Raw genomic sequence first — 23,167 nt, forward strand, 5'->3', positions numbered from 1 at the left:
CACTCCTGCAGGACTCCCTCAGCACACACACTCCTGCAGGACTCACTCAGCACACACACACACTCCTGCAGGACTCACTCGGCACACACACTCCTGCAGGAGAACACTGATGTGTTTCAGTAGGGATGCATAGATATCAACATTTTGGTTGTTACTGATAATTATTTATATAATTATTTATATTAGAAAGCACTGAAGTGTTCTCAGTTCTCATCCTGCTGGATCTGCTGCCTTTGACACAGTTAACCACCAGATCCTCCTGTCAATCCTAAAGAGGAAGGGCATCTCGGGAACTGCACTCCAGTGGTTCAGGTCTTATCTCACGGGTAGGTCCTTTAGGGTGTCATGGAGGGGTGAGGTGAGGTGTCTAAGACCCTACATCTAGCTCCTGGAGTGCCTCAGGGCTCAGTGCTGGGACAGCTTCTCTTCTCCATCTACATGACATCACTAGGATCTGTGATTCAGAAACATGGCTTCTCCTATCACTGCTACGCTGATGACACACAACTCTACCTCTCATTCCAGCCGGATGATCCGACGGTAGCCGCTCGCATCTCAGCCTGACTGACAGACATCTCTGGCTGGATGAAGGACCACCACCTTCAACTCAACCTTGCGAAGACAGAGATACTCGTAATCCCGGCTAACCCAGCACTTAATCACAACTTCACCATTCAGCTAGGCTCTTCATCCATAACTCCATCAAGATCAGCCAGGAACCTTGGAGTTGTAATTGATGATCAATTGATCTTCACAGACCACATCGCTAGCACTGCCCGGTCATGCAGATTTGCCTTGTACAACATTAGGAGGATCAGGCCCTTCCTATCAGAGCATGCTACACAACTCCTTGTTCAGGCGCTTGCTCTATCCAGACTGGACTATTGTAATGCTCTCCTGGCCGGTCTCCCAGCTTGCTCTGTCTAACCTCTGCAACTGATCCAGAAGCTGCAGCTAGAGTGTCTTCAACGAGCCGAAGAGAGCACACGTCACTCCTCTCCTCACGAAACTGCACTGGTTGCTGGTTGCTGGTTGCCGGTTGCCGCTCGGATCAAACTCAAGTCACTGACGTTTGCCTACAGAACACCACTGGCACTGCTCCCCTGTACCTGAACTCATTACTTCAGACTAATGTGCCATCCAGAAACTTGCGCTCTGCAATCGAACGGCATCTTGTCTACTGACTGACTCACACACTTATGAAGAGTCTCTGGCGCCATCTAGTGGAGAAATAATTTGTGTCACTTCTGGTGCTGTTCACGGTCAGGGACTATTTTCTCCAGCGGAAGGAAGGCTTTTATATTGATATTGATCACTGATATACTTCCGCTGGGGTTTAGGATGGTCTGGTAAAGGTCTGATCTCTGTCCATTGACTGCAGTAACCTCATCTTTTGTGTGTTTCTCTGTAGTTCTTCCACTTCTCGTCCCAGGCGTACCCGCCGCTGGAGGATTATTTTAAGGACCGTGTGAAGTGGCTGGGCAGCCCGTCCGGTGGAGACGCCTCCATCCAGCTCCTGAACGCCTCGCTGACCGACAACGGCACCTACACCTGTGCCGTACGCAACCCCCCCGACGTGCAGGGCAGCCCGGCCCAGACCGTGCTGAGCGTCACGCCACAGAGTGAGCACACACACACACACACACACCTACACCTGTGCCGTACGCAACCCCCCCGACGTTCTATTAACGTTCTATTAACATTACTGGAAGAACGTTTGTTCAGAACTGTGTGGATGTTTATGTGGAAGTGTCTTTTGTTCTCATGATTTCCTGTTTCTGTCTCTCCTTGTCATATTAGTTGTTATAGAACCGTCATTACCTGCTGTTAATTATCTACTCATTGTTCTGTGTATTTAAAGTCCCTCTAGTCAATAATCGTATCCCTTAAAACTCATCTTTGATCACTAAAATTACATATTTAAAAGTTTTTTCCTTGAAAGAAATTGGGTCATGCCTTAAAATATATTGAATGTAACTCGACACTCTTGCCTCATTTAGTATGCGCGGTTCAATGCAAATGAGCCCCGCCTCCACTCACTCACTCACTCAGAGATCCACTGGTGGACGATCACACGTTGATCTGATTTTGTGTTTGAGACTGTCTTTGGTTCACTGCAGTTTTAAGCAGAAAATACTCAGCAATGCTGTCCACTTATGAACTTACACATGGTGTGTGTTAAAGACGACATATTACACTCCTTTTCACCAGATGTAATATAAATCTATGGCGTCCCCAGAATGTGTGTGTGAAATTTCAGCTCAAAATACCAGATAATTTATTATATCTTGTCATATTTGCCCCTTTTTGGCTGTGAGCAAAACATTTTTTTGTGTGTTTCTTTAAATGTAAATGAGCTCCGCCTCCCTTCAGAAGAGGGCGGAGCCTTTACACGAGCTTCAGAAACTCCGGCAATAACAGAACCGGCCGATCTCACTCATCCAGAATCCCAGAGTAATGTTATAAACGGTTAAGGGCCGGTAATATTATAATAAGATCCTCTTCATTCGTCAGAAGGGGAGTGAAATCTGATTGGCTTATTTTTTGTCATGTTTGCAGAGAAAGGCTCGCCAGAACAGTGACTGGGTTTCACTTCTCATGTTTTCTGTGTTGGTAGAAGCACCGGGACCCGATTATTGCACTTACACACGGGATAAGTCCGATTTTCATGATATGTCCACTTTAAAGCAGATTAAAAACACCACATATACATATAACAACATTAAAAGCTGTATTTCACCACAGGGGGATTTAAAGTGACAGTAGCCTAATAAACCTGCGGCTCATTAAACACGTTTTATACAGTACATGGAATCCAAAGTGACTTGCGTTTGATGAGTTGTTTTCTCTGGGAATCGTTGCTCTCCCGTTTCCTCACGTGTGTGTGTGTGTGTGTCAGGAGGGTCTCTGGCGTTCACAGATGTGGGCGTGCTGCTGGTGTTTGTTCTGCTCCCGTCAGGACTCATCACGCTCCTCCTGCTGGCTCGGATCCTGTGTCCGTGTTCCTCCGAGTCCCAGAATCCCGGCGCGACCCATCACTCACCCATCGAGGAGCTCGCCGCGTAAGAAACCAGTGCCTGAACCAGTGCTGTCCGAGGAGCGCAGTGCTGTGTCTGACGAGTGTGTGTGACTGACGAGTGTGTGTGTCTGACGAGTGTGTGTGTCTGACGAGTGTGTGTGTCTGACGAGTGTGTGTGTCTGACGAGTGTGTGTGTCTGACGAGTGTGTGTGTCTGACGAGTGTGTGTGTCTGACGAGTGTGTGTTTCTGACGAGTGTGTGTGTGTCTCGCAGTGAGGAGTACTCGTTGGCCCCGCAGCAGAAGAAGAGCTCCATGTGCTGCTGTTACTTTAAGGTAATCCCCGTCGGCCGTGCGCACACTTTACTTACAGCGTTATAGAACCGGTTTTATAGTTGATGAGCCGCTTCCACATATTTTTATGTGAATTTTGGGATATCGCTTCAAAAAACGCTGGATGGAAACGGCAAGATGCGCATAAACTCTACAAAACACTCGCGCGTTCTCAGATTACTGATATTCTGCTCCAGGAGTGATGATTATAGTGTGTGTTCTGCCATAGTCCAGTTCTACACACAAGTTACATTCGCAACTTTGGATGTAAACACACACACAGCTACACACACAGCTACACACAGCTACACACACAGCTACACACACACACACACAGCTACACACACACACACAGCTACACACACACACACAGCTACACACACACACACAGCTACACACACACACAGCTACACACACACACACACACGCAGCTACACACACAGCTACACACGCAGCTACACACACAGCTACACACACAGCTACACACAGCTACTCACACAGCTACTCACACAGCTACACACACACACACACAGCTACACACACACACACAGCTACACACACAGCTACACACACAGCTACACACACACACACAGCTACACACACAGCTACACACACACACACAGCTACACACGCAGCTACACACGCAGCTACACACACAGCTACACACACACACACACAGCTACACACACACGCAGCTACACACACACAGCTACACACACACACACACAGCTACACACGCAGCTACACGCGCAGCTACATGCGCAGCTACACACACACAGCTACACACACAGCTACACACACACACACACAGCTACACACACACACACAGCTACACACACAGCTACACACACACACACACAGCTACACACACGCACACACACAGCTACACACACAGCTACACACACACACACAGCTACACAGCTACACACACACACACACACACAGCTACACACACACACAGCTACACACACACACACACACACAGCTACACACACACACACACACAGTTTCTGAACTGAACTGGATTGATCTGAATTATGACTGTTGTGTTTTTGGAGCTGCTTTACAGATGAATTTGAATTTTTCTCATATCTAATGAAGTTTGCATCATTGATTCTATTATTTTCCTGTTTTCTTATCAATCTGTATCATCTAAAGCGGACTGGTGTTTGTTTCAGGGATATGAATATGAGGACGACTACATGCAAGAGAAACCGCACGAACTCACCTTCACCGAGTCACAGTGTTAGGTGTGTGTGTGTGTGTGTGTGTGTGTGTGTGTGTGTGTGTGCGTGTGTGCGTGCGCGCTGCTTGCATGGATAAAGTTTGATAAACCCAGACGTCGTCTACTGATGACACTTCCTGTTTTGAGGGTGATTTCTGTTATTTATAGCGATGGACTGTTACTGTAATCTATGAATTAAATGACTATAAAAGATGAGAAAATTTGATATCAATGAATCTACATCAGCGCCGAGTCCAGGAACCGGAGTGTGTGAGGGTCTTTAGGCGGGTCACATGAGAGATCCGAGTGATCTGATTGGCTGATTCTGTTTCCTGAGATCCTGCATGTTGTACCTTTTTCACCCTGACCTTTGTACAAATATTTTGTTTAGATTTAATATGCACTTTAACATAATTAACTATTTTTTATGAACTAATTATTTTTTATAATTCACATAAAACTTCATAGAACAGCATTAGCATACGTCACTGCCAGTTTCTGCTGTCTGATTAAAGAAAAAGCTTTCGGTTAATACTAGATTATGAATATGTTAATTTCCACACTGTAATATCTGTGACTGCCGTTTTTAACTCCCTGAACGGTGCAGTTTCACTGTATTTGCTGAAGCTTGAGGTCAAATGTATTACAGCATAAAAAAATATACAAATTATGAATAAATGATATTTACATTAAACTCACATCTGATGTTTTATTAAGAAAGTATGAGAGGAACATGTCCACATGATCTATCCAGTCAGCACGAGAGGAGGCCTGTATACACTATATTGAGTTCACGTCCCCAACTCATCACGTGAACTACCTAAAGTCAAAGACACCATCTTAGGAAAAATGATTTGAAGTGTGATTGGATTTTGTAGTGTGGCTCGCGTCCCATTGGCTTACATGGAGAGGGTGGAGCTATACCACAGCCAGCCAGCGGGGGGCGCTCGACGCTTCGGCTTCACTCTTCAGGACCTGTGCGGGAACCAAACATTGTTCTTCTATGGTTCTGGAGATGGTATGGAAGTAAAGTAATGCCAAATATCTTTGAAACAGAAAAAGCGTGTTGAATTGCACTAATTTAAATAAACATGCATTGCATAAACCTGTGCTTGCATTTTAAAGCTTTTTATTTTTAGGGCTTGCATTTTTATGGGCTGAAATTTAACATAGTTGAATATTTAAGCTGTGAATATTTCAATATCAAAACATTTCCCACACATTTTCATTATTAAAAATTCCAAAATGCATATTCACCTTTCAGATTTCACTTCCAAAATATAAAAATACGACCTCATTTTCAGGCCGTTTTATTTCACTTCCACAAATTCTGTGGTTCAAATTCGACAGAAAAGTCAATATTTGCCATCTGGGAACTGCAGGAATATCAATAGATCACCGATTCATAATCTGCATCTGCAGTTCGGCTCTTCACCAGCAGGGGCGCACGCGGCTGTCGACGGACACTAGAGCAACGGCTGAGTGCCATTCATTCAGAAAAATGGATTTACAGAAATGGAGCAAGCATTTATTGTACATTTAAAAGTAAAAATACAATGCATTAAAATGCAAGCACGGTTAATGCAGTGCATATTTCAATTACAATATAAACCTATGATCAGAAGAATGCTGCTTATGGTTTAATAGTTTTTTTGAATGTGGACCGTTTATGATTGGTTATGATGCATCTCAAGCCATTTTCCTAAAAAAACATCAGTGCATATGAACTGTGTGTGTGTAAAAGCATTTTGAGGAGTTTGTTTTATGCTGTGACTGATATCTTACAGCCCAGAGTGAGTCTCTAATGCATCAGCACGAGTGTGTGTGTGTGTGTGTGTGTTAGTCATCCGCTCTGGATGTCGCTCTGGCCTGTTGCCATGGAGACGGCGCATCAGCGGAGATGCATGGGATTCAGCGGTGTCCGTGAGGTCCAGTGAACACACACACACACATTAGGAGGGAGAGATGGATGGAGTTTCACCATCAGCTGGAGTCAGAGGATGCCGTTTCCGTGTGGTTGCCGTGGCAACAGTTGCCAGCCTGATCGGGGGTGGAGGTGCAGTCGTTGTAAGGCGTCTGATGCAGACTGAAGGTATCACACACACACACACACACACACACACACACACACACACACACACTCACACACACACACAAGATCCGAATCAGCAAAATGCAAATGCAGTAAAGCCATGAGCCTCGCAGAAACACTGAACTCCTGAAACACATTCTTACGTCTGACGCTGTACGTTCTGTCAGCGTGGAGGACGGTTTCTGCACTTGGCCCGTGTTTATCACTGAATATGATGTTAATGTGCACTGTGTCATCATAGAATAGGGGCCTTGGATGTCTTCTCTGTAGTGGACGTCTGGTGATGTTCCGCAGTGTCGAGTCCCTCAGGATAACACCGGCTCATTTGTTGAGTCGTTTCTAAGCAGTTTTCCAGAGGATTGCTGAGATCAGGCATGATTCACTCAAACATGATCATCTACGGATGTCCTTCAAACCTGTACGAGTTCCTATCCTCCGCCGAACACAAGAGAAGATTTAGAAGAACATTGGGAAACGAACAGCATTGGACCCCATCGACTCTCATTGATGTCTGGTTCCACACAAGAGAGAACGTCAGACAGGTCATACAGCCAGAAGTCAAGATGACCTTTAGTTCAGGGATGACCTCTGACCTCTGACGCCAGCTTTAGGGACAGATCCCGCTGTTTAGATGTAGACCTGTAGAATCACGGCAGGATTGTGTGCCGATGGTGTTCCTGATCAACTGAGATCCAACATGGCTGAAGACTAGCTGACTCAATGCTCCCGATTGATTTCTCTCAATGAGAGTTTCTCTCTTCTATAATTGATGAGTTGTACAGTTATTTTCCTGTTTATTACCGTGAAGCTGCTATGAAACACTCTGTGTAGTATAAAGCTGTTTAGAAATAAATGTTTTTGTAAGAAAATACTGTTTAAAGTTGGTCTCCTCTCCTCTATTGTGCCGTATATCGAGAGAAGCGCTTCAGAACAAGAACACATGTGGGCGGGGCTTGAGTGTGTCTGGGGGGAGTTGATTGGATGGTGGTGGTTTGCTATTGGCTGATCTCATGTGAGTGACAGGTTGCCCCGCCCACATCATCAGAGAAGAGAAGTTGATATTCTGATTCAAGATTACCAGGAACATGAATTGAATATACACAATAATAAATCATTTATAAATGTCTACCAGAAAGGGAGTTGTAACATTTTATGTATTTATTTTCTGTTTGGAAAATTGGAAACGTAATAACATCGCTGTAGTGTGGTGATAATGAAAAATCATGTTTAGTTCAATGTGTTACAGATTATTTGTACTTCTTTCAGTGATGTACATATTCTGGCAGTGAACATGCGAAGGAAAGGTGTGTGTTTGAGAGCAGCTGTGTGTGTTTTGACCTTCACAGACACAGAAGATGTTTTACACACTAAGAGTCGTGCGGTTCTGATGGAGATGTCCTGCTAATGGGTCAGAAAGGGTCCCTCAGGAACCGGCCTCTGGGACCCGAACACACACACACACACACACACACACACACACACACACACACACACACACACACACACACACACACACACACACACACACACAGACACAGACACAGACACAGACACAGACACACACACACACACACACACACAAACTGGGACGAGAACACATGGGCATCATTTTACAGCCGTTACCATGGGAACAGCAGCCTTAAAGGGAACATATCATGAAACTCTGATTTATCACGTGTGCAAGTGCTATAATCGGGTCCCGGTGCTTCTACCAAACCAGAAAACATGAAAAGTTAATTACCGGCCCTTAATCTGCACGATTATAACATTACAGGCCCTTAATCTGCACGTTTATAACATTACCGGCCCTTAATCTGCACGTTTATAACATTACCGGCCCTTAATCTGCGCGATTATAACATTACCGGCCCTTAATCTGCACGATTACAACATTACCGGCCCTTAATCTGCCCGTTTATAACATTATCGGCCCTTAATCTGCACGATTATAACATTACCGGCCCTTAATCTGCACGTTTATAACATTACCGGCCCTTAATCTGCACGTTTATAACATTACCGGCCCTTAATCTGCACGTTTATAACATTACCGGCCCTTAATCTGCACGATTATAACATTACCGGCCCTTAATCTGCACGATTACAACATTACCGGCCCTTAATCTGCACGATTATAACATTACCGGCCCTTAATCTGCACGATTACAACATTACCGGCCCTTAATCTGCACGATTATAACATTACCGGCCCTTAATCTGCCCGTTTATAACATTATCGGCCCTTAATCTGCACGATTATAACATTACCGGCCCTTAATCTGCACGATTATAACATTACCGGCCCTTAATCTGCACGTTTATAACATTACCGGCCCTTAATCTGCACGATTATAACATTACCGGCCCTTAATCTGCACGTTTATAACATTACGGCCCTTAATCTGCACGATTATAACATTACCGGCCCTTAATCTGCACGTTTATAACATTACGGCCCTTAATCTGCACGATTATAACATTACCGGCCCTTAATCTGCACGTTTATAACATTATCGGCCCTTAATCTGCACGATTATAACATTACCGGCCCTTAATCTGCACGTTTATAACATTACGGCCCTTAATCTGCACGATTATAACATTACCGGCCCTTAATCTGCACGTTTATAACATTACCGGCCTTTAATCTGCGCGATTATAACATTACCGGCCCTTAATCTGCACTATTATAACATTACCGGCCCTTAATCTGCGCGATTATAACATTACCGGCCCTTAATCTGCACTATTATAACATTACCGGCCCTTAATCTGCACGTTTATAACATTGCCGGCCCTTAATCTGCGCGATTATAACATTACCGGCCCTTAATCTGCACGATTATAACATTACCGGCCCTTAACCTGCACGATTATAACATTACCGGCCCTTAATCTGCACGATTATAACATTACCGGCCCTTAATCTGCACGATTATAACATTACCGGCCCTTAATCTGCACGATTATAACATTACCGGCCCTTAATCTGCACTATTATAACATTACCGGCCCTTAATCTGCACGATTATAACATTACCGGCCTTTAATCTGCACGATTATAACATTACCGGCCCTTAATCTGCACGTTTATAACATTACCGGCCCTTAATCTGCACGTTTATAACATTACCGGCCTTTAATCTGCACGATTATAACATTACCGGCCCTTAATCTGCGCGATTATAACATTACCGGCCTTTAATCTGCACGTTTATAACATTACCGGCCCTTAATCTGCACGATTATAACATTACCGGCCCTTAATCTGCGCGATTATAACATTACCGGCCCTTAATCTGCACGTTTATAAAATTACCGGCCCTTAATCTGCGCGATTATAACATTACCGGCCTTTAATCTGCACGTTTATAACATTACCGGCCCTTAATCTGCACGATTATAAAATTACCGGCCCTTAATCTGCGCGATTATAACATTACCGGCCTTTAATCTGCACGTTTATAAAATTACCGGCCCTTAATCTGCGCGATTATAACATTACCGGCCTTTAATCTGCACGTTTATAACATTATCGGCCCTTAATCTGCACGTTTATAAAATTACCGGCCCTTAATCTGCGCGATTATAACATTACCGGCCTTTAATCTGCACGTTTATAACATTACCGGCCCTTAATCTGCACGTTTATAACATTACCGGCCCTTAATCTGCACGTTTATAACATTACCGGCCCTTAATCTGCACGATTATAACATTACCGGCCCTTAATCTGCACGATTATAACATTACCGGCCCTTAATCTGCACGTTTATAACAGTACCGGCCCTTAATCTGCACTATTATAACATTACCGGCCCTTAATCTAAACGTTTATAACATTACCGGCCCTTAATCTGCACTATTATAACATTACCGGCCCTTAATCTAAACGTTTATAACATTACCGGCCCTTAATCTGCACGTTTATAACATTACCGGCCCTTAATCTGCACGATTATAACATTACCGGCCCTTAATCTGCACTATTATAACATTACCGGCCCTTAATCTGCACGATTATAACATTACCGGCCTTTAATCTGCACGATTATAACATTACCGGCCCTTAATCTGCACGTTTATAACATTACCGGCCCTTAATCTGCACGTTTATAACATTACCGGCCCTTAATCTGCACGATTATAACATTACCGGCCTTTAATCTGCACGATTATAACATTACCGGCCCTTAATCTGCACGTTTATAAAATTACCGGCCCTTAATCTGCGCGATTATAACATTACCGGCCTTTAATCTGCACGTTTATAACATTACCGGCCCTTAATCTGCACGTTTATAACATTACCGGCCCTTAATCTGCACGTTTATAACATTACCGGCCCTTAATCTGCACGATTATAACATTACCGGCCCTTAATCTGCACGATTATAACATTACCGGCCCTTAATCTGCACGTTTATAACATTACCGGCCCTTAATCTGCACGATTATAACATTACCGGCCCTTAATCTGCGCGATTATAACATTACCGGCCCTTAATCTGCGCGATTATAACATTACCGGCCCTTAATCTGCACGTTTATAACATTACCGGCCCTTAATCTGCGCGATTATAACATTACCGGCCCTTAATCTGCGCGATTATAACATTACCGGCCCTTAATCTGCACGTTTATAACATTACCGGCCCTTAATCTGCGCGATTATAACATTACCGGCCCTTAATCTGCACTATTATAACATTACCGGCCCTTAATCTGCACGTTTATAACATTACCGGCCCTTAATCTGCGCGATTATAACATTACCGGCCCTTAATCTGCGCGATTATAACATTACCGGCCCTTAATCTGCACGTTTATAACATTACCGGTCCTTAATCTGCACGATTATAACATTACCGGCCCTTAATCTGCGCGATTATAACATTACCGGCCCTTAATCTGCACTATTATAACATTACCGGCCCTTAATCTGCACGTTTATAATCTGCACGGTCGGATGGTCGGATGAATTTCTGGCATGTTAGAAATGTTGGTCGCTCCTCGTGACTATATCGCACAGTTGAAGCAGAGCTACGAACAGATTGGCCCAAACTCATTTGCATTTAAAGCGACACACACTAAAACGGCGCGTTTTTGCTCACGTCCAAAAAGGGGCGAATTTGACAAGTAATAATAAATGATCTGGTATTTTGAGCTGAAATTTCACACACACATTCTGGGGACACCATAGATTTATATTACATCTGGTGAAAAGGGGCGTAAAATGTCGCCTTTAATGTGGCCTGTTCCTGTGTTAGAGATCTATTCGACACACGCACACACACACACACACACACACACGCGCGCGCGCTCATATGTGGAACCTCAGCGGACAGATTTATGCTATTCAATCATTCGTATATAGTGTGATCAGGGCGGGGCCCCGCGCGCGCGTGTCCGCGGGAGGGGTGGGCGCAACGGGTTCATCGGCGCGCGCGTGTGTATGTGTGTGTGTGTGTGTGTGTGTGTGAGGGAGGGGGTTTATAGGGTGGGATTTACTCTCATTGTTGGCAGTGGAGACAGACAGACAGTGTGACTGAGGCTCAACTGTGATGAGTTTAAGCATCAGAATCATCAGCTGTTGATACAGCCGGTGTGTGTGAACGACAGAGAGAGAGAGAGAGAGAGAGAGAGAGAGAGAAGAGCAGAGAAGAGGAAGAGACAGAGCGAGACGCTGAAAGGATACGACTATGCTGTGCTGTATCAGAAGAACTAAGCCGGTAAATATCTGGATTATTCTCACTTTTGCTACAGTAAGCTGTGTGAGGACGAACACACACACACACACCCTCTCTCTCTGTAAAGCGCGTGAGATCAGTGTTTAATCAGGACTGTACCTGTCAGACAGGTGTATCTGATGCTCATGCTGCAGTGTGTGTGTGTGTGTGTGTGTGTGTGAGAGAGTGTGTGTGTGTGTGTGTGTGTGTGTGTGTGTGTGTGTGTGTGTGTGTGTGTGTGTGTGAGTGAGTGTGAGTGTGTGAGAGAGATGAGTTTAGGGTGTGGTGTGTGTCTCAACAGATATTAGTGTCTCGAGGGAATTGTAATGATTTCTCTGGAGATGAGAGTTGGATGTAATTAAGCTCTCAAGCGGGAATGTGAGTGTGTTATGAAGCAATGGAAGGTTTAATGTTCTAAAGGCTTTAGAAGTGTGTGTGTGTGTGTGTGTGTGTGTGTGTGTGTGCGCGTGTGTGTGTGTGTGAGCCGCGCCTCGCCGCTTTTGAGGAATCCTGTCGTGTGTGTTCGCCGGGTGTGTTCAGCATCTTCACTCGTCTTTACCGCAGGTGAATCATTCGCCTCTCTTTTGTTCTTACACTCCACTGAACGCGACGCGAGACTGTGTGTGTGTGTGTGTGTGTGTAGACATGAGGAAGATGAAGGGTGTGGTCTTCTCTTCTTGTCTCACTCCTGCAGAAACACGCGCGCGCGCCCACGCTTCTGCTCGAGTCTTATTTGAATATTGTGAATCAGGTGCAGATCTGACGTCAGCGCGTTATAATGGCGCGTGAATATTCATGAGTCAGTGCAGGTGAATTATACTCGCGACAGGAAGATTTTAAGGCGTGCCGTGTGTGTGTGTCGTGGTGTGTGTGGGTCTGTCTGTGTCATGGGGTGTGTGTGTGTGTGTGTGTGTCGTGGAGTGTGTGTGTGTGTGTGTCGTGGAGTGTGTGTGTGTGTGTCTTTGGGTGGTGGTGGTGTGTGTGTGTGTGTGTGTGTGTCTGTGTGTGTGTGTGTGTGTGTGTGTGTGTGTGTGTGTGTGTGTGTGTCGTGGGGTGTGTTTGTTTGTGTGTGTCTTGGGGTGGTGTGTGTGTGTGTGTGTGTGTGTGTGTGTGGGTGGGTGGGTGGTGTGTGTGTGTGTGTCGTGGGGAGGTGTGTGTTGTGGGGTGGTGGTGTGAGTGTGTGTGTGTGAGAGTGTAGTGTGTGTGTGTGTGTGTGTGTATGTGTCGTGGCGTGGGGTGGTGTGTGTGTGTGTGTGGGGGGGGGGGGATTTAAGGTGTGGCACCCTTCACTAATACAGAATTATCCTGCATAATTTTATTTGACATGCAGAAATATTTCCCCATAATGCGATGATTTTAGATGTTGTGAACTGTCTCCTCCACAGGTTTATGAGCCAGAAAGCGTCTCCATACGAGACACCGGTTGATCGGACACACACCGATTCCTGTCGGATCACTGATCTAGGGCTCGCTACTGGTCATTTTATTGGCTTTTGTTTTAGCGTGACCTTTGAACCCAACAACTAAACCCTGTTACGTGACCCGTGACTCACAGACGTGTGTGTGTGTGTGTGTGTGTGTGTGTGTGTGTGTGTGTGTGTGTGTGTGAGGATGAGTTACGATCAGGCCTCGTTCCAGATGATGCTGTCAATCTCCTGACTGGACACGCCCTCTTTTCCCTGTGAAAAATGAATAACTCTTCAATTTACCGACTGAGCTGTGCGCTGTCTAGCAGGACACGTGACAGGCTTATTTATCACCCTTTCCCCATCGCATACTTTAGTAGTCATCATAAATTAGGTATAAATGAGTGTCATTTTTAAATCTGGCATCATGTTACCATGGAAACGGAGCTTTATAACCTTTTAGCTGGCTCCTCCCCCAATATTTTTCATATTTTAAAGGCTTTGATGAAGTTTGGATAATGTATTTTCACAGTTAACCGGTTAAAGCCTTCGTCATATTTGCGCATCGATCACATGACCAACCAGATCACATCACACACACTCCTGAAGATCAAGCTCATTTATAATTGCTTTATTGTAGAAAACTCTCAGTCTATTAGTTTCATTCTAACAGTTCTTCAGCCAATCACGAGCTTTCCTTCAGAGATCAGCTGATGATGCCATAATATGTGCTGCGAATATATGACTCACTCTGGGTGACATCACACACTCACACACTCACACACTCACACACACACACACCTGAGCAACAGGTCCAAACCTTATTTTAGTATCATTGAGATACTATTATAGTTTCTATTAATAATAAACATCTGTACAGATCAAATATGACACTGATTGACAGCCAGAGATGCGTATTGATTATTATATTAAGGGTAACACAGTCTGAGAAGAGATGCTGCATAAACCACCGCTCACACACCCAATCCACACAGGGCAATAAATCCATATACATATGCAGAAAGGACATGATTCTCTGCAGTGCATTAGTAAGATTGCATATAGAAATGAAAAAGTGTTTTGGAATCAAATAGCCTTCATCTAGCTGTCATTCATTTGGCATGCATTCAGTTTGCATTTATGATTTTACACTATTTTCATCTATTTTCATAAGCTACTTATGAGTTTGTTCTATGAATGTTTTTGTCATGCATTATATATGTCACACATTTTCTTTCATTTTATGCTTGCTCTTTTTCATTAGACACATTTGAATATTAAATTAAAAGGCCCTCTGTGGACTAATGCCTGCCTGGACCCTGATGGACGAGGTAAATATTGACCCTTAATATTCAGTATTCATATTTCTCCCTTTTTTTGTTCTTGGTCTGACATCAATCTCTTTCATATCTTCACATTTGCTTTGCTTTTAGCTTTGCCATGTTATGCAGATATTGATTAATAAAATGAACAAGCTAATTATATGTGATATTGTTTGCGAGCAGAAAACACACTGACGTGAAATGAGTGTGTGATCCTGACGAGACTGAACTCAGACTGAACTCCAGCTCTGATGACGTTAATCACGTCTGGTGAATCCCAAAGGGAAACGTGGACTTTGCAGGAGACACGGACACAGTCGGTCCACGATTCTTGAGATCCGTCTGGATAATTATCACTCACTTTAATGAAAAGTTTTTTAAATAAAAGGGACACAAAGTCTTTTCCTTGAGACTGAAGTTGCTGAAGTCACCAATCCAAACAACTGTTACCGCATCAGATCTAAAAAAAAAAAGGTAGTTGAAATAAAATTCTGCGTGGAATCAACCAATCAAAATGCGGCATGAACTCGACCAATCAGCATGTTCCAGTGCCCAAGTCCCACCCCTGAAAGTTCCTGAACTTTACTAACTCGCAAGCAGGGACATTCCGCGGGGAAATATTTACCCGGAACTTAATTTAGAGCCTGGTTCCTGCGGTGGAAACACACAGAGTACCAGCCCAAAGTTCCTGGGGAAAGTTCCTGCGGTGGAAACGCAGTTATAATAGTACATACAGATGCATGATGGGAAGGGATTTTCCTTTGGCTGCTCACTGTAAAGGCTCGTTCACACCAACGACAATAATTATAACAATATAGTTTTAAAAATCATTCAGAAATGTAAAAAAGTCTACACCACAGCATATAATAATCAGAACGATATTGTGTGTTGGTGTGGATGCTAATATAGTTATAGTTATCGTTATAGTTCTTGGAGTGAACGGGGCTTTAGAAACCGATCCATGTGTCCAGTCAGTCCATGTTGTTTGCAGCTTCACCAGCTTGGCTTGAATGGTCAGTTCTCTATTGTTTTGAGACTATCTCTCGACTTGGACACACATCCTATATGTAAGGAAATTTTACCCTCCAGGTCTGGTAATGTGGGTACTCTTCAAGACATTTAGTGCCCTATAAAACACCTATAGTGAATTCAATGCTTCTTTGATCTCCACTTTGTTGCAAGACGTGGAAGCTCAATATTTTATTTAGCGTGTTATCCATTTACTTTAAGGTCGGGCGTCGATCTGTGATCAGCCTCTCAGGATTGCTGTGTAAAGTTGTCTTATTTCATTTGCATTGATAGAAGTTCTATCTAAGAAATGTTATTATTTCTCCATACCTAAACGAGATGGGGACCTACACCCAATCTTGGACCTCAGGGGTCTAAACAAATATCTTCGGCCCCTGAAATGCAAAATACTGACAGTTCCAAGGATACGACAGCGATTGGTTTGCCACTCTCGATCTCAAGGATGCCTACTTCCAGATCCCTGTCTGGGAAGGTCATGGGCAGTCTGAGGTTTCAGTTCGAAGACAGGACCTACAAATTTAGGGTCCTCCCCTTCGGCATTGCCTTGGTCCCTCGGACATTCACAAGTTCAGAGTTCTCCCCTTCGGCATTGCCTTGGCCCAGACGCGGTCCTGGTAGCCCTTCGTCGCCTAGGTATCAGGGTCTTGAATTATCTAGATGACTGGTTGCTATGTGAGCAGACAGAAATTATGCAGGCAACGTGTTTATGCTTGTGAACCATCTCCAACGCTTGGGTCTTAATATGAAGAAGAGCAAGCCATCTCAAATCACTCAGCGCTTGATTCTGATTTTAGACTCCAGAAAAGCAATTGTGACTTTAGCTTTAGAGAGACAGCAGGCAATGAAAGCTTGCCTCTCTCACTTTTGAGTAGAAGTGAAAGTCAGCTGGTGATTATGTCTCCGCTTAATGGCAGTCACAGTGCAGGTGGTGCCACTTTCCCTCTTACATATGCAACCTGTGAAGCGATGCCTCTTCTGCCTAAGGGTTACATCCCCAGACACCTTGGTCAACAAAGGAGATGGTTACGTGGAGACTCTGTGTAGAGGTGTGGGATGAAAATGGTAAGAGGCAGCAAGCTGGGCCCAGTATACCTTCGACAGCTTGTATCAGCTTGTATGTTGAGGTGGCAGTGGCTCAGTGGTTCATGTAGGTTGTCTACAAACCAAGTGTCGAGGTGTCCATGAGCAAGACACCTAACCCCTGCTGCTCCCGACAAGCTGGATGGTGCCTTGCATGGCTGACATTGTCGTCGGTGTATGAATGGGTGAATGTGAGGCAAAATGTAAAGTGCTTTGGTGGCCATTGGGTCTGGGAAAGCGCTATATAAATGCAGTCCATTTATCAACAGATCAAGGGATGCTGGAACAGTCACTGGGCAGGTCAGCACATCAATAGAGTTGAAGGAAGTCCATCTCGCACTTCAAGACTTCTGGGCACGCCTTCAGGGGTATCATGTACCGGTCCAGACAGACAGTCTCAGTCTTCATCCCTCCACTTGGGGTCTCAAACTCTGGGCCTGGCCCCTGAAAGGGCTGGGTTAATAGCTATAGGACTATCAGACAGGGTGGTCAATACCCTGGAAGGACCTTGTGCTCTATTTCTATTTGGGCAGCCTATTTCTTTAGGTGGGGTTTGTTTCAATCTTGGTGTGAGGGACGCAAGATGAACCCCCTCACCATCTACAGCTTGTGATATCCTGCAATTTCTGCAGGAATAATTGAATGCAGGCAAATCTCCCTCCACCCTTATGGGCTCGAGTGGGGAACTACAAACTATCAGAGCACTGTTGTAGCCTGATTTCTCAATTCCTCAACGGTGCTCTAAGATGTACAGCACAAAATACAAGACATATCGTACCACAGTGGGACTTCTGGCAATTCTGATGGCAATTCTGGCGAGTCCTGATGGCAATTCAGAAACCCCCACTTGAGCCCCTTGAATCGGCAGAGTCTGAAATCGTGGTCTCTAAAGTCAGCCTTCCTCCTGGTAATAACCTCTGCTAAAAAAAAACGGATGGGGGAACTTCATGCTCTCTCAGTCCATTAAAGCTGCTGTAGGTTTATGCCTGAGGGTTCAGGGGTAATAGTGCACCCAAACCCAGCTTTTCTGCCAAAAGTTCTGTCTGATCTACACCTAAATCAATGAGTTGAACTTCATACCTTTTTATTCCTGATGAAAATGAGGAGATGGAACAAAGTCACCAATTTGCCCAGTAAGAACAATGTCAGTCTATCTGAAGCACCATTCAGAAAAAAATTTGCGGTTTGTATGCTTGTTGTGGCAAGCCACTATCTAAGGTGAGGTATTCACATTGAGTTGTAGAGACAATCCAGTTGGCGAATGGACCACCATTGCTAGGACTGAGGGCACGCTCATCTCCAGGGGTGGAAACCTCATGGGCTCTCTGAAGGAGATTTGGGACGCAGCCACATGGTCATCTCCATCCACCTTTACTAAGTTTTATAGACTGAATGTGTGAGCCAGTCCCTCCTTTGGGGAGCTGGTGCTGGGTGCAATTAGAAATGAACATGTCATCTAAGCTGGACTTCAGGTCTAGCTGCGCTGTTATCTTGGTATTGAGTAGTATTAGGTAAGGTCTTGAGTAGTAACAAGCTAAGCTGTTGGTACCGTCTGGTGCCTGGATTGTAAATATTGTATATAGTTAATCTGTTCATCTTGGGAATCTTCCTGTACAATAGAATCTGGAACAGAGTGGAGAGATAGTCTCAATACAATAGAAAACATTCGGTTACAATGTAACCTTGGTTCTCTGAGTAAAGTACCTGAACTTTCTCTCTATTTCAGCTTAGCTAGTATCATGGTTTTAAAAGCAAATCCTGTTAGTTGAACTAGCTGAACAGTAAGACCCGGTTTAACCTGTTAACTGCCCCCCCCCTCTGCACTTAAAAAAAATGCACTTAAATAGTTGAATAAATAATAATTCATGAATGATTTGCTTGGTCTCTGTAAGAAAAGTTTAAGTTTATTGTAAAGCAAATGTACTAGACTAAACCATTTTAGTTTATAATTTTTTTTTTACTTGCTATAAAATCAAAGCCGTATGTCAAAGTTTATATCACAAAAATGTAGGTTCTTAACCAAAACCAGCCACTGGGTTACACGCACACCGATGCATTCTCCTATTACAGATTTCTGTCACAGTGTCACAAAACTGCAGCCAAATATGAAACCTTTCCAATGATGAAACCTTTCTCAGATCTTTCAATCATATGTGTGACAAAGACAGTTTGCTTCAGTTCACTTGCGTTTGCTTGAATGCTTTACGGGTACATGCGCGCGGCTCGGATGAGTTACTGATGGTGTTTGTGTTTCTGGTCTCAGGTTGAGAAGAATGAAGAGGCCGATCAGGAGATCAAGCAGGATGGAATCAAACCGGAGGAAAACGCCCACAAGGCCGCCACCAAGATCCAGGCCAGCTTCCGCGGACACATCACCCGGAAAAAAATGAAAGACGGCGAGAAAGACGAGGACAACGACGCCGCTCCGGACGAGTCTACTGAAACCACAGAGGAGAAGAAGGAGCGAGTCTCTCCATCTGAGGAGAAACCGGCTGAGGTTTCCACGGAAACAGCCGAGGAGAGCAAGGAAGCCGAGCAGCCTAACTCGCCCGCTGCAGCAGAAGCCCCGCCCACCTCAGCAGAAGCCCGGCCCACTTCAGCAGCTGACCCCACCCCCTCAGACACGGCCACTAAACAGGAGGAGCAGCTGAAGGAAGCGGTCGAGCCTAAAGAGGCCGAGAGCACGGAGAGCACCGACGATGCCAACGCACAGAAGGAGGAGAACCAGGAGGAAGCCAAACAAGCCGATGTGCCTGAAGCCGCCGAGAGCAAGGAAACAGACCAAATAGACAAAAAAGGTGCGTCAGAAACACAAACACTCAGGGCCCTACCATGCACTCGCTTTAATCCAATGTAAAATAACACTGCACTTCAACAGTAAAATATACATTACAAATATAGTTCCAGAAGTTATTCAGTCAAAAACAAGTGAATTTTCTCTGTCTTCTGATTTTTTGATTAGTGTTCTTATAGAGACGGCAGCAGGAATATTAGTGTCTTCTATAATATGAATTAACCGATCAGAGGAATCAAAATGTACATTTTATAACAAGTATCCGATTCCTAACCCTAGTCATGAATATAAAGGCTGCTGTTGAATTGCAATAAACATATGTATATAAAAACTGGGTAACACTGTAAGGTTTCAACAAACAACTGCATTAGTTAAAAAGAACTGACAATGAACAATACTTCAGTTTTATTTTTTAAAACTAATGTTAGCAAAGATAAATGAATACTGTAGCGCATGTATTCCTCCTTGTTAGTTCATGCATTAACTAATGGGATCTTGTGGTAAATGTTTCCCAAAACTGACAGAAAAGTTAAACCGCCATCCAATAATTCTAATCCATTCCAGTTCTCTGTGGTTTGACTGAAAGCTCTTCACTGACCAGAGTTTCCGTTTCGGTCTCATTCATGAGCATTAACGTTGAGCAGATGAACACTACCCCAAGCAGAGGTGTGTAAGTGTGTTTAGTGTGTAAGTGTGTTTGTTGTGATCTTTTCAGAGGCCGTGGAAGACTCTAAACTAGCAGAGGAATCCGTTTCAGACGCCGGCAAAGAGGAGAACGTTTAACACACGACCAGAGAAATGTAAATCAGTAATGATTGACAGACTGCTCTTCACTGATAAAGAAGACAGTCTGCTTTTATGTTTGTCCTCTTTTCTGGCGTGGCAATGGTTTTCTGACATTTGGAGGGAGTTTTCCGATGCTGAGGTCAGCGAAGGACACAAACCTTGAGCTTTTCTTCTTCTTCTTCTCCTTCAGTGATCTCTTCTGTCCATCGTCTGCATCGCATGCGAATCCTTCCTCCAGAGACCAGAACCTTCTCACACACACACACACACACACACACACACAAACTAATACATGTGGCTTCTTTTAATGTCTGTGGTGTTATATGACCGTTTAATTGGAGATTATTGCTGCACTGATGTTAAAAATTGAGAAAATCCAACAAAAAAGAAAAATCGCCAGCCTTTCTTGTTCAAGTGAGTTTGAATATAAGGAGTAAAATCGTGGAAAATGGTTTCATGTCTGTTTTCAAAATAAAGAAATGTGCCAATTACATCGACGACGTGCCTTGTTCTTTCGGCCTGAGTTTGTCTGCGGATCACATGCGATTTAATTTACAGTTGATGATTATTAATCAAACGTGTACTTATAAAATACTTATGAAAAGTGTACTTGTAAAAGCTTATGAAAAGTGTACTTGTTAAATACTAGTGAAAAGTGTACTTATAAATTACTTATGAAAAGTTTACTTATAAAATACTTAAGAAAAGTGCACTTATAAAAGCTTATGAAAAGTGTACTTATAAAAGCTTATGAAAAGTGTACTTATATAAAAAATTATGGAAAGTGTACTTGTAAAATACTTATTAAATACTTGTGAAAAGTGTACATATAAAATACTTATGAAAAGTGTACTTATAAAATGCCTAAGAAAAGTGTACTTATAAAATACTTATGAAAAGTGTACTTATAAAATACTTATGAAAAGTGTACTTATAAAATACTTATGAAAAGTGTACTTATAAAATGCCTAAGAAAAGTGTACTTATAAAATGCCTAAGAAAAGTGCACTTATAAAATACTTATGAAAAGTGCACTTATAAAACACTTATGAAAAGTTATAAAATACTTATAAAATGCCTAAGAAAAGTGTACTTATAAAATACTTATGAAAAGTGTACTTATAAAATACTTATGAAAAGTGTACTTATAAAATGCCTAAGAAAAGTGTACTTATAAAATGCCTAAGAAAAGTGTACTTATAAAATACTTAAGAAAAGTGCACTTATAAAATACTTAAGAAAAGTGCACTTATAAAATACTTATGAAAAGTGCACTTATAAAACACTTACGAAAAGTTATAAAATACTTATAAAATGCCTAAGAAAAGTGTACTTATAAAATACTTATGAAAAGTGTACTTATAAAATACTTATGAAAAGTGTACTTATAAAACACTTAAGAAAATTGTACTTATAAAACACTTATGAAAAGTTATAAAATACTTATAAAATGCCTAAGAAAAGAGTACTTATAAAACACTTAAGAAAAGTGTACTTATAAAATACTTATGAAAAGTTATAAAATACTTATAAAATGCTTAAGAAAAGTGTACTTATAAAATACTTAAGAAAAGTGTACTTATAAAATACTTAAGAAAAGTGTACTTATAAAATACTTATGAAAAGTTATAAAATACTTATAAAAAGTGTACTTATAAAATGCTTAAGAAAAGTATACTTATATAAAAACTTATGAAAAGTGTACTTATATAAAAACTTATGGAAAGTGTACTTGTGAAAAGTGTACTTTTAAAATACTTATGAAAAGTTATAAAATACTTATAAAATACTTATGAAAAGTGTACTTATAAAATGCTTAAGAAAAGTATACTTATATAAAAACTTATGAAAAGTGTACTTATATAAAAACTTATGGAAAGTGTACTTGTGAAAAGTGTACTTTTAAAATACTTATGAAAAGTTATAAAATACTTATAAAATACTTATGAAAAGTGTACTTATAAAACACTTAAGAAAAGTGTACTTATAAAACACTTATGAAAAGTTATAAAATACTTATAAAATGCCTAAGAAAAGAGTACTTATAAAACACTTAAGAAAAGTGTACTTATAAAATACTTATGACAAGTTATAAAATACTTATAAAATGCTTAAGAAAAGTGTACTTATAAAATACTTATGAAAAGTGTACTTATAAAATACTTATGAAAAGTTATAAAATACTTATAAAATGCTTAAGAAAAGTGTACTTATAAAATACTTAAGAAAAGTGTACTTATAAAATACTTAAGAAAAGTGTACTTATAAAATACTTAAGAAAAGTTATAAAATACTTATAAAAAGTGTACTTATAAAATGCTTAAGAAAAGTGTACTTATATAAAAACTTATGGA

The 23,167-nt window shown here is 42.4% G+C and overlaps 2 protein-coding genes across 5 annotated transcripts in view; both read left to right on the top strand.

Annotated features, from left to right (window-relative positions):
* The window catches only part of mpzl3 (myelin protein zero-like 3), a 13,456-nt gene extending 5,912 nt beyond the window's left edge, over positions 1-7,544 (top strand). Inside the window, exons 3-7 of the mRNA XM_079611158.1 lie at positions 1,412-1,622; positions 2,900-3,062; positions 3,293-3,353; positions 4,529-6,667; positions 6,909-7,544. Of these exons, the coding sequence (XP_079467284.1) occupies positions 1,412-1,622; positions 2,900-3,062; positions 3,293-3,353; positions 4,529-4,600 (507 nt within the window). The 3' untranslated portion in view covers positions 4,601-6,667; positions 6,909-7,544. The remainder of the gene's footprint in view (positions 1-1,411; positions 1,623-2,899; positions 3,063-3,292; positions 3,354-4,528; positions 6,668-6,908) is intronic.
* A 4,560-nt stretch (positions 7,545-12,104) lies between these two features.
* gap43 (growth associated protein 43) lies at positions 12,105-21,311 on the top strand. 4 transcript variants are annotated; one of them, XM_079611161.1, is made up of 5 exons: positions 12,206-12,399; positions 13,148-13,205; positions 15,067-15,133; positions 19,497-20,031; positions 20,743-21,303. In XM_079611161.1, the coding sequence occupies exons 3-5, from the start codon at positions 15,107-15,109 to the stop codon at positions 20,808-20,810; spliced, it is 630 nt and encodes a 209-aa protein (XP_079467287.1). In that variant the 5' UTR covers positions 12,206-12,399; positions 13,148-13,205; positions 15,067-15,106; the 3' UTR covers positions 20,811-21,303. The 4 variants fall into 4 exon arrangements, with proteins under 4 accessions (XP_079467286.1, XP_079467285.1, XP_079467287.1 ...); XM_079611160.1 differs by lacking the exon at positions 13,148-13,205 and having other exon boundaries at positions 12,105-12,399; XM_079611162.1 differs by lacking the exons at positions 12,206-12,399; positions 13,148-13,205 and adding an exon at positions 12,676-12,960.
* The last annotated feature ends 1,856 nt before the right edge of the window (positions 21,312-23,167 follow it).

The sequence above is a fragment of the Phoxinus phoxinus genome, assembly GCF_949152265.1.
Source record: "Phoxinus phoxinus genome assembly, chromosome: 4".
NCBI classification, from domain to species: Eukaryota; Metazoa; Chordata; class Actinopteri; order Cypriniformes; family Leuciscidae; genus Phoxinus; species Phoxinus phoxinus.